Source organism: Protopterus annectens, chromosome 5.part1 (genome assembly GCF_019279795.1).
Source record: "Protopterus annectens isolate FY-2018-M chromosome 5.part1, PAN1.0, whole genome shotgun sequence".
NCBI classification, from domain to species: Eukaryota; Metazoa; Chordata; order Ceratodontiformes; family Protopteridae; genus Protopterus; species Protopterus annectens.
The window spans coordinates 541134414-541146984 of NC_056736.1; the positions used below are offsets into that span (position 1 = coordinate 541134414).

The 12571-nt window shown below is 43.0% G+C and overlaps 1 protein-coding gene across 5 annotated transcripts in view; it reads right to left on the bottom strand.

The window, feature by feature from the left end:
• Positions 1–12571, bottom strand: part of FNDC3A (fibronectin type III domain containing 3A) — a 3267883-nt gene that overhangs the window by 382859 nt on the left and 2872453 nt on the right. For all 5 annotated transcript variants that reach the window (XM_044073165.1, XM_044073164.1, XM_044073166.1 and 2 more), the window contains one exon: positions 430–498. In XM_044073165.1, coding sequence (XP_043929100.1) covers positions 430–498 — 69 coding nt within the window. The remainder of the gene's footprint in view (positions 1–429; positions 499–12571) is intronic.

Consider the following 12571-nt stretch of genomic DNA (forward strand, 5'->3'; position numbering starts at 1 on the left):
TTAAGTAATGAAATGCCGTCAACCAAGAAGCTAAAATAGCTAATCAAGAATCATTTCACTACTGTAGGTACTGTCAAGCATCTGGTTCTAATGTATCATCTATATAGTTCTAAAAACACAGAACGAGTTAAAACAACTGATGACTTTCCTAAACATTTCTCTTATTATCATGAAAAACTGCAGATAAATATCTAAAACTGAAACAGGGTACCTCATTGTTGGACCATACTTAACGCAAGAGCTGCACAATTTTTCAAAAAATACTGTTGACTGAATGCGATAGACACAACAGGCAGCAGTAACATAAATAACGAAAAAAAAATAAAACATCTGTGGAAAAAAAAAGTGTCATAATGTGTTCAGAGAAATACTTCCAAATGAAAGTGGTGTTGATAGTCATATCCTCCCCATTATCAAAAAGTTACTTACCATTTGAACCATATGCCATCTCAACAACATACTTTGACACTGCTGTTCCTCCATTATCTTTTGGTGGATCTGTAACAACAGATAAAAAGACATCAAGTTCTGCTTCAACTAGGGATGAACATTTGGCTGTCCTTTCAGAAACAGATTACAAAGTTTCTTAGGGACTGATGTAAACAGCAGAATCAGTGATTATTAATACACCTTTCCCCAAACTGGAACTGTTACCAATGAGCAATCATCCATAGAAACTGCCCTGTACTGGGACAATATCCCAGTATAGATAATGACAATAAAAATAAACATGTCATGAACACAGAAACTGACGGTGATTGGTGGTGAATAATATACAAATTGTACACTGATCCTACATATCCTCCTGGATCATTAGGATTTTCATTTTTCAAATACAGTTCTTTATGGCTGTGGTAGACATAACTTGTTTTTTTTTTTTTTTTGGTCCCCTCGGACCTCGTGTTTACCAGCCCAGCCCCGAGTACTAATTGTGTACACTGGGTCTGATAGCTACTTTCCAAACACACCCCCACCACTGGACTTGCTCCATTTTTGCTGGGCCAGTTGATCTTGTCAAGTGGATCTTGAGTGTGCCTGGGGGCTCAGCCAGTCCACTGGGGGAGGGTCAAATGACCTATCCACTCCCTTTTCCTCACCTCCCCACACACTCAATGATTATGTCCAAGGGCAACTGTCCTCTTTGGAACATGCCACTCCTTAGGCAGTTTTCAATGAGCAACCTCCCACCTTGGAGGGGAACTCCCATTCCTTCCCAGCCGCTCCAGGATTCTCCTGATGTTCTAATAGACCTAGGTCAGCCTGGCTGTAGCACGGCTTTTTCTCTCTACACCATCAGAGTAGCCACTACTGGAAATACTTTACCACAAAATTAAAACAGTACCTAGAGTTTTATTACAGAAATTTCCACGCATCAACCACTCCTTCAGTTAACAAGAAACTCACCACAGTTCTCTTTTATATGCCGTTTTATTTAATGCATTTTATTTTTGGACTTAAAACCATCAAGCTCCCAACAATCCTTTTATCCTTGGGACTGGCTGCTATCCAGTGACCATCACACTGTCAGAGGTGGCTGGGCTACAGGACACAGTCAGCCACAGTCCATATAATGAGATGTTTTTTTTTTCTTTCTAACTACCAAATACACTGGCAGCATTTATGCAATACTGAGGATGCAAAAAAAGAAGAAACGGCTCGCTCACATTTCCATACACAAGCATGTCGTTGTATTATCCTCCTGCATAAACTGTTATCAGGTCGCACACTGCTACACTCCAGGCCAATACCTTTTTTTCTATGGCAGGAGAGTTGGCTGGGGTCCCCTTTATGAATCTAGCTGTTGGAGTTTAACCAGCAACAAAACACCCATGTCAGAAAGCCAGCTACTCAAAACTGCTCTAACTGCTCAGAGCTCTAATTTCACTGCAAATCCCCTTTCATCTTGCTTATTTGCCAGGTAACTGATTAAGACTTGTTGAGAAGTTTAAAGTATGTGCTGAAGCTCTTCATGTTAAAGACCCGGTTACAACACTTTGGCTCTAACAACAGTCTCCATAATCTTTTGCTAACAGCATCCCATCCATATACAAGTGCTTTTACAATTTATTCAGTACTCAACTGCACTGTATAGTCTAAAACAAGCTCATCATAGTGGATTTTCTTCACTGTAATTAAGTCGTTACATAATAATATATACAATAGGGATTGCCTACTGAGCAAATGTACAAATAAAAAATTGCAAAAGGATGGCTGGAAATAAGAAAAGTGGGAGCACTATGGGGTAGCATCAAAAGCAAAGATGATTTCCTGAAGCAGGAAAAGAAAATGCAAAAGAAAAAAACATCTATCCTGCCAATGGGGGTGATCACTGAAAATATGGCATGCAGAACAATAAAAAAAACTACACGAAGGCTATGAGTATAAAGACAAAATGATCAATTTTAACAATTGGCTAAAGTATTGGTGTCATTCAAAGGGGATCCAGTGTCTGTCAGCCTGGGATGACATGCTCGACAAGCCACGTTGCTTCGCTAGGGACGGCTTGCACCTGTCACCACTGGGTTTTCGAATACTGGCAAAGGCTCTTGCCTCCCCCATGGTGCCTTTTTTAGGCAAGGAAAATGCACCCCCATAGACAACACAAAGAAAAAAAAACTAAGGGTAATGCTGCTCAACGCCAGAAGTCTAAACCTCAAGATGCACGCACTCGAGACTCTCCTCAGTATGGAAAATATCAATATCTGTGCAGTAACAGAAACCTGGTTCAAGGCTTCCGAGAGCACCCCAGCACTAACAGGTTATACTTCATACCATGCTTTCCGGCCCCAAAACTCGGACCGAACCACAAAAGGAGGGGGAGTATCCATATTTATCAAAGATACCCACACCTCCAGGTTAGTGGCACTGCACGAAGCATCGGAGATCATCCATGTGCAACTAACAGTGGGAAAAATTGCCTTTCAGTTTGTAGACTGCTACAGACCACCTTCCCAAACACAGGAACCTCATTCCGCTTTCCTGAGAACACTGGAGAATATGAAGGTCTCTACAAACACTATTATATTGGGTGACTTCAACTACCCAAACATCGAATGGGAAAACTACTCAAGCCCAAACACCCTCGCCCAACGGTTCCTAGAATTTATAAACTCAAATGCTATGGAACAACTGGTCACCACTCCCACAAGAGGGGAAAACATATTGGATCTGGTTATCTCCAACATGGGGTCTTTATGTTCCACACCAGAGGTATACCCCTCATTGGTAAGATCAGACCATAAACAAATCTCACTGGGCATCCATATTCCGTCCCCACCCCTAGCCAAGGAAACCACTGTGAAGAACTTCTCAAAAACAAACTTCACACTTCTCAAAACTGAGGAGGAATCCTTCAAAGCCCCCGGGCCAGTGGAAAATATGGCCCAAAATGCAGAATCCTTTACAAAAGCATTCTATGGACACCTACAAGAATGCATGGAGCATGCTATCCTAAATAAAACCAAGACTCACTCCACCAAAGGCAGGAGAACTGTCTGGTGGACCCCGGCCATAAATAAGCTATACAACAGAAGGAGAAAGCTACTACATGACAGAGCAAAATCCCAAAAAGGGAAGGCGTCACTGATCAGTACTAGCAAGAAACTACGATCCCTCATAAAATCATCCAAGGCCAGCTTTGAAAGAAAAATTGCACAAGACACAAAAGAAAATCACACGGCCTTCTTTAGTTATGTCAGAAACCTGGGAGGCAACTCCCAGATATGCTCTGAGTTAGTGCAAAATGACAAAAAATACACTGAACCCACAGACATTGCTAACATCCTGGCAGAAAGGTTCAGTGCAAACTCCCCCCCCACCCCCACCCCAAAAGAGCAAATGTCTATCCCAACAGGGTGTAGCCTTCCTGAGATCACAGATGCACAGGTGAGAGCTGCCTTCTCCAAAGCAAAAAACACAACATCAATGGGACCAGACAGTGTCCCGGGCTGCGTCTTACACGAGCTCCAAGAAGAACTAAACCCTCATATAAAGTCACTGTTCAATCTCAGCCTTACTACAGGATATGTACCCAAGAAATGGCGTACAGCAACAGTGGTCCCACTCCACAAAGGTGGTGCCACAACAGACCCCAGAAACTATCGCCCTATAAGCCTGACTAGCCTGGTCTGCAAAGCTATGGAGCGTATCATCATGGAAATCATAAACAAAGACACTGGGAACCTCCAGACACTGGATCCTACCCAATTTGGCTTCGTTAAGGGCAGATCTTGCCTCTTGAACCTGGATGACTTCTTTGAAACAGTTACCAAAGCCATAGATGAAGGGAAGGTAGTCCACACAGCTTACCTGGACCTCACAAAAGCCTTTGACACAATACCCCACTCTGGCATCATAAATAAGCTCACCAGCTTAAATATCAATCCCTATGTCACAAGATGGGCTGCAAACTGGCTCAGGGATAGAACCCACATGGTCAGAATAGCAGGTGCCATGTCAGACTCTAAACCAGTTACAAGTGGTGTCCCACAAGGCTCAGTCCTGGGACCTCTCTTGTTCGGTATATATTTCTCCGAGGTACAGGCTAACATGGGTGGACTATGGCTGACCAAGTTCGCAGATGACTGCAAACTGGGTGCTGTAATCGACTCTCCGGCTGACACAAGCATCCTCCAAAAGGGTCTCACAGAGATGGATAACTGGTGCCAGAGCCATGGCCTAAAGCTAAATAAAAGTGCACAGTCATCCCCTTTGGGAAAAACAAAGTGCCCACAAATTACCACATAGGTGGTAATCCATTAAGTACAGAAGAAGTAATTAGGGACTTGGGGAATCAAGTAGATAGCAATCGCTCCTTTGACAATCACGTTGCCAAAGTGGTTAGAAAGACCTTCTATATAGCCCACCTTATCATGAAAGGGTTCACATCTAGATCAAGAGAGGTCATTGTGCCCCTCTACTCATCTCTTATCAGGCCCATAATTGAGTACAATGCCCCATTTGGGATGTACCTTACCCGACACCTTCAGCAACTGGAAAGACCCCCAAAAGTATCTCACCAAGAGGATCAAGGGGCTCAAACAGATGCCCTAGGCAGTTCGGCTAAAGAAACTCCAGCTCTACTCAGTTGCGTACCGCCTACTCAGAGGCGATCTGTGTCTGACGTATAAAGCCATGTCCAACCCAGAATTAATGGACATGCTTCACCTCAGGAAATCCAAATCCCTTAGAGCTACACGCTCCAGGGACTTGAACCTCAGCACAGAAATAAATAGGACATGCTGGAGGGACAGATTCATATCCCAGAGGCTCCCCTCACTCTGGAACAAAATCCCAATCCATGTTAGGCAGAGCTCCTCACTGACCCTCTTCAACAGAAATCTTGACGAGTGGATGGGAGATCGTAAGTTTACCCCTGGGATCTCTTGTGTGTCCCTGCTTGACAGAGGTACAGTAAACTAACCTTAAAAGGGCTACCTTCTGTGACCTACCATACAGAGGCACAGTCAACTAAACTAAAAGGGTGATGAAAGCCAAACACACTCTGGCTAGGCTTATAAATGCCCTAGGGCAGATAGCCTTGTATCAACCTATGAACCTATGAGGATACTGGGAAAATAGCAGCAAATATCTTTAACATCAGGCCAGGGTGGCCCAAGACAGGAAGATAGCAAAAAAGTTGAGAGATACAAAATAAATTCTTCAAATACACTGTGCAATGTGTCTGAAATCAGCATAATGCTAAATTATCGATAAATATGGATGAATGAAAATGATACAGTTAAGTTAGAAACACTGATTAAGATCTTTAAGTTTGGTGCCAGCACAGAGAGACACAGCAAGATTAGATGGAGGCATACGTGCTGATGGAAAAGTGACTAGGGGGAGTAAAAGAAGGAAAGTTTCAGAGGCAAGACAAGGTCTTGGCAAGTTGCCCCCCAGAGTAAGATGGTTGGTGAAACACTGTTTATCTCCACAGGAACCACAGAGGTGCACCAGGACTGAAAACAGCAACAATAATTCTCTTACAACAAAAATCAAAGACCTATCAGTCTCGATTCCATTCCAAAGAAAGTTACAATAAAGATTCTGACAGACAAGCTACTATATTTCTAAATGTGAATTCTCTTTTAGGTGATCAGTAGCATGATTTCACACAGAATTCTTGCCATTCCAACAGGATCCAATTCTCTGAAAAGGGTCTCCCCTGAAGTAGCCAATGAAATCAGTTAAAGCAGGTGATTTAGACTTTGGGCTGTTAATGAGGTGCTTCCTGTAGTCAAAGCTACAGAGTTTGATTCCTTCTACCTCCTTGCCTACCGTATGACTCTGAGCGAGTTACTTAACGACTGCATGCTCCCATATCACATCTGAAAAGGGGCATTTGGTCCACTGGGATTACCCGGTTAACAGCTAGAGAAAACAGAAAGTAGAACTCTGCATGATATATTTGGGCTTAATGCCTTTGAGACTGTATGTCACAACAGATTGATATTTAAGTGAAGGGGTATGGGCAGGAACCCAAAAATGGTAGTGAATAAGATTCTGACTCATTGGAGCAGGAAAGCAAGACCAGCCGGTACAGTGATAACACCAATAAAAATGTGGTGGTTATAAATGCAGGATCCAAACTTAACAACTTGTAAAGGCTGAAGTAAACGAAGACAGGTGGAAACTGAAAATTAATGTAAAAAGGGTACACAACTATGTAGTGTGACAGTAGAAAACAGGAAAGCATGCATATTTTGATAGATGTCTCCAGGAAGAACTGAGGGAGAAAAGAATCTAAGTCTCTTAACCATGCAAAGGTTGAATTATGCAGTACAATGGTAAAGTTATTATTTAATTTCGAGTATCTCAGTTACCCATCAAAGCAGATTCATTTTCAGGGCACATTTGGTGAGAAAGATTCATAGCAATGCTGATGTATAAGAGCAGTCACAAAGTTTATTTGCATTTGATAACTAAGGTAGAGCAGTGATCCCAGCAGTCCTTTTTCAGATTTAGCTTGAGAGTTACATTTCAGTATTAAGAACAAAGCAAAGAAAATGATAGAGTTTGTCTAGAAGACAGGCAATACCTTTATAGAGCAGTCAACAGCTGGATTAAAAGCAGACAGCCACAAAGGAGCACATTATTAATACAACCTACAGCAAATATAAGGTAACTGAATGAGAAAATGTAATTAAAAATGAAATGCAACCATTAGTGCTAATGCACGTACAAGACATTTTTTCTGAAATAAGAATGGCTATAGTGAAAGATGAAGATTATACATGTTTCATACAGATGTTGGGAGTGAATTTTGAGTTGATTTATAGAAAAAGTACAGTTTTGTACCTACCATAAATGTACATGTTCGAGTGTTCACCCTGCTGCAGTCATCACACTTGGGTTATCCTGCCGTCAGGTCCATAGTCGGCCCGAATTCCAAAGTCTTGGTCCGGCGTCAGTTGCTGTCGCTTCTTCCCTGACGTCAGTGCGCCAGGGGTATATAAGAGGCATCCAACGCCATTTTCTTCAGTTTTTCTTGCCCCTGATGTCAGGTGCCCCCAATAGGTAGGCAAAATACATATATATATATATATATATATATATATATATATATATATATATATATATATATATATATATATACATACATATATATATATATATACATACATATATATATATATATATAAACATATAGCTAGATAAAAATAAAACAATACCCTTAGGCACAAGCAAATACACCACAGAGGTAGTATAGGATAGAGTGGTAGAGATAAGTTCAGCTAGTTCAGAGGGGATGGAGGGAGGGTAACCTGGACTGCAGCAGGGTGAACACTTGAACATCTACATTTATGGTAGGTACAAAACTGTTCTATGTTCATCGTGTTACCCTGCTGCAGTCATCACACTTGGGTTGAATCCCAAAGCTAGGGATGGGAGGTGGAGTCAAACAGGGTTAGAAGAAGCTAGTAGGCCCTGCAAAACTGCAGTGGCAAAACCAGCTCTAGTCTTAGAGTATAGAGGTAAGTGATAGTGTTTGGTGAAGGTGTGCACTGAACTCCCAGTTGCAGCTTCCAGAATATCCTTGGTTGGCACTCCCCTGAGAAAGGCTGCTGATGTAGCTGCAGCCCTGGTGGAGTGGGACCTAATGTTAGCAGGTACCGGTTTCCCATGATGTGTGTAGCAGAAACGTATGCAATGCCCTATCCATTTAGAAATGGTCTGTTTTGAGATAGTTTTTCCTTCTGATCCTGTAGCATAGGCTACAAAGAGCTGGTCAGTTTTTCTGAGAGCCTTAGTTTTATCCAAGTAGTAACGTAATTGCCTGTGAATGTCCAAAAAGTGCAGGAGTCTTTTTCCTTTGTTCTGGGGATTTGGGAAAAAGGTGGGCAAGTGAATGGTTTGGTTTAGGGCCACACTGGATACCACCTTTGGCATAAAGGAAGGGGAAGTTAATAGAGAGACTCTGTCTCGATGAAAAATGAGGAAAGGTTCCACTGCCATTAGTGCCTGTAGCTCTGAGACTCTTCTAGCTGATGTTATTGCTAGTAGTAGGGCAGTTTTCCATGAAAGAAATTTTAAATCAGCTGAAAAAGCTGGTTCAAAGGGCGGCAGTGTAAGCTTTTCCAGAACAAAGTTGAGATCCCAAGTAGGTGTTGGTGCTCTCCTTGGCGGTCTTGTGTTCTTAGCCCCCCTGAGGTACTGTCTTAGGAGTGGATGTGAGAATAAAGGAGGATCCGTGTTGTAATGAGCTGAAATTGCTGAGGCGTGGATCTTAATAGATGAAAAGGAAAGTCCTTTGTACAACATCTCAGTTAAATATTGTAGAATCTGAGGAATGTTTGGATCAAGGGGATTTTGGCCTTTAGCCTGGTTCCAGGCGCAAAATCTTTTCCATTTGTCTGAATAGGTTTTCCTGGTGCTGGGCCTACTGGCCTCCAGAATGACATCCATAACAGCTTTGGATAAAGGTGTTGGCTGGTTGTTTAGGTAATTTGCCATGCAGCCAGGTTTAAAGTCTTGAGCTGGCTGTGTAGAATCTGATTGTCTGGCTGGGTGAGCAGGTGAGGAATTTGTGGCAAAATCCATGGTGGGCCGTGGGCCATGTTCCTTAAAAGTGGATACCAATGCTGGCGTGGCCAGTCTGGTGCAACGAGTATCATTTGTGGCCTCTCTAATCTGACTTTCAGCAGCAGCACCTTTGCTAGAAGAGGCAGTGGAGGGAAGGCATACACTGTTAATGTTTTCCAACTGAATGAGAGGGCGTCCACTTTCCAAGGTAGTGGATGGAAGGTCCTTGTGCAAAATTTTTGAAGTTGGTGGTTGTGGGGGCTTGCAAACAGGTCTATGTCTGGGCGTCCCCATTTATCATTGCAAATACTTGTGGATCTAGTTTCCATTCGTGTGGATCGATGATGTTTCTGCTTAGGTCATCTGCCAATGTTTTTTTCTTTCCTGGCAGGAATTGTGCTTGTAATTGAACCTGGTAAGACAGTGCAGTGTTCCACAAGGTCATTGCTTGCCTGCATAGAGGGTAGGAATGTGTGCCCCCTTGCTTGTTTATGTACCACATTACTGTGGTATTGTCTGTCTTTATTATTAGTTGTCCTGGGTGTAAAAGGTCCTTGAAAGCTGTTAGGGCATTCTGTACTGCTAGCATTTCTTTTTGATTGATATGCAGATGCCTCTGATCTGTAGTCCATTTGCCCTGAATGCACTGTCCTACCATGTGTGCTCCCCAGGCATAGTCCGATGCATCTGTTGTCATAGTTTGACTGGCTGTGGGTAAGGTGAAAGGCTGACCCTTGTTGAGGTGACATGCCTGTGCCCACCATAGAAACTCCTACTGAAGGCAGGGAATGAGTGGTATCATTGTTTCCAAGCTGTGGCTGTGCTGAGTCCATACACTTTTCAGGTACCATTGTAATTTCCTCATATGCAGTTTTGCAAATGGTATTAGTAGTATGCAAGATGCCATGAATCCCAAGGCCTGCAGAATTTTTCTTGCAGGGAGTTGGGTCTTTGTTGCCATTATTTTGAAATATTGCATCAGCTGTCGTTGCTTGTCTGGCGTGAGATAAGCCATCTGGGCCGTTGTATTCAAGCTGGCACCCAGGAATATTATGTTTTGTGAGGGCACTAGTTTTGATTTCTTTTCATTTACTGTGTACCCTAGGCAACTTAGAAGGTGTCTGACAAATGCCAGATGCTTTAAAAGAATGTCCTTGCTTTCTGCTTGAATAAGACAGTCATCCAGGTATGGGTATATCTGAATTCCTCTTTGTCTGCAGTATGCAATTACTGGTGCCAGGCATTTTGTGAAGACCCTGGGCACAGTAGATAAGCCAAAGGGCAGTGCAGAGAATTGATAATGCATTGAACCTGCAATGAAGCAGAGGTATCTTCTGCAATTTTGTCTGAGAGGGACATGCAGGTATGCCTCCTTGAGGTCCAAAGTTACTAGCCAAACATTCTTGCCCAGCATGGGAAGAAGCTGCTGTAGTGTTAGCATCTTGAATTTTGGTACTTGCAGATAGGTGTTCAGAACTGAAAGATCTAGAATGGGTCTCCATGCTTTGTCCTTTCTTGGGACTAGGAAGAGTCTTGAGTAAAATCCTTGTCCTTGCTCCTGTGTAGGTACATGTTGAATGGCTCTCATGTCCATGAGAGCTGTAATTTGTTTTTTTGCCTCTGCCCACTGATTTGGTGGCAGGTTTGGCATTCCTTTTATCCTTGGTAAGGTATGAAAGTGGAATCTGTATCCTTGAGAGACAATGTTTAGAACCCATTTGTCTTTTGTGATGATGTGCCAGTTGTCTGCAAAAAATGTTAATTTTCCTCCCAAGGGAGTTGCCAGGAGAGATTTGCTTGGTAGTTTGAGGATTGAGTCATTGTGTTTGTCTTCTACTAGCTTGGGGCCTGTCTTCTCCTCCTTTCTGGGTAGCAGTACCCCACTGCCGAGGTTTGTAAGGGCCTTGTGACTGACCTCTGCCCCTTGGCCGTCTGTATTTGCCCCTCTGTGATCTGTCAGAAGCTGGAAAGGACCAGTTTTTTGTTGGCCAATTTTTGCTGAAACGAGGGAGTTGTACCTGCAAAAAATCCTTGACCGTTTGCATAGACTTTGCCTTATCCTCCATTTTCTTTAAAACCTCTTCTGCTTTGACACCAAATAATACATCCTGTTGTAAAGGTGCATCCAATCATTTTGCTTTAACATGATCAGGAAGGGTTTGTTCTTTTAACCAAGCATGTCTACGTATGACAGAGCCAGTAACAGCTGCTCTACAGGAAGCTTCCAATGAATCAAATCCGCATTGTAAAGTAGGTTTGCCCACCTGTTCAGCTGCATGCAACAGATCCTGCATTTCCTTGAATTCAGACTGTTCAGAATGTGTGCTCATTTTTTGTTTTAACGGAGACATTAGGAATTGCTGATATTTCAACATGTGAAACTGACAATTTAATGCTCTCATAGCCAGAGTTGCTGAGGTGTATATTTTCTTTCCCCATCTATCTAGGGCTCTGGAATCCCTTTCAGAGGGCACAGGATTTTTAGCTATAGAAGCTTTAGCTCCCTTAGGACCCTGGGAAATTGTTTCTGGGTCAGCTACAGGGCTTTTATAAAGGAATTCGTGTGAGTCAGGTACTCTGTAGTATCTGTCTGGTTTGGCTGGAGCAGGAGGTAGAGAGTCTGCATTTAAACTAAACTCCAAGTAAACATCATCCACAATATCTAAAACAGGAGGGATAGCAAGAGGTCTCTGCTGGGGTAATAAAAGGAACTCTCTGAGCTTTTTCTTAGAATCTGAGTAGTCCTGGCCTTCCCATTGGAAATGTTCCCTCATGATATGTAAAGTTTCCCCAAAGGAGTAGTCTTCAGGGGGAGATGCTGAGGGAATAGAGTCTTCAGCATCAGAGTCTTCATAAGGTGGAAAAGTGTAATCCTGTTCCTCAGAAGAATCGGAGGAGAGTGAAAGTTGATCAGAGGATGCATAATCCTCCTCTTGTCTTGGTCTTTTATCAGGAGGGGGATGGGAACCCCTAATTAGGGTAATCAAATCTTCAGCCATCTTAAGCATCTGTTTTTCTTAGGCATGGGGCCTTGAACTGTAGACTGATGTACAGTTTTCTTAGGTTTTAAAGGAGTTTTAAGCTTAGCATAAGATTTAATGGTGAGTGTAGTAGGTCTGAAGATACCTTCTGCAACCGAAGATGTTTCCACTGCACCGGGGTCGACTTCTGCTCCGGTGTCGGAAGATAGCTGCGTCGGCCTAGTAGGCTCCGCTTGGGAATCCGCAGCTGTCTGGGGTTCCAGTTCTGCGGTCGTCAGGGGATGCGTAGGTGCCTCACTGAAAACCGGACAACCGGCGACAGGCCCCGCTGAGGCCTCGGAGTCAGGCTTGTTCCTAGGCTGCCTGTCCTTATCCTTGCGTATTTTATGTATGGCGGTCGTCGGCTGCTCTGACAGCATGATATAATTAAATTTCCTACTAAAGTAATGCCGTGCAAAGTCAAAATGGCATTTGATAGTTCGTTTATTAAACCTAGCACAAAACTGACAACCTGTGACATCGTGGTCTGGGCCTAGGCAAGGAATACAGTAAGAATGGAAGTCCTT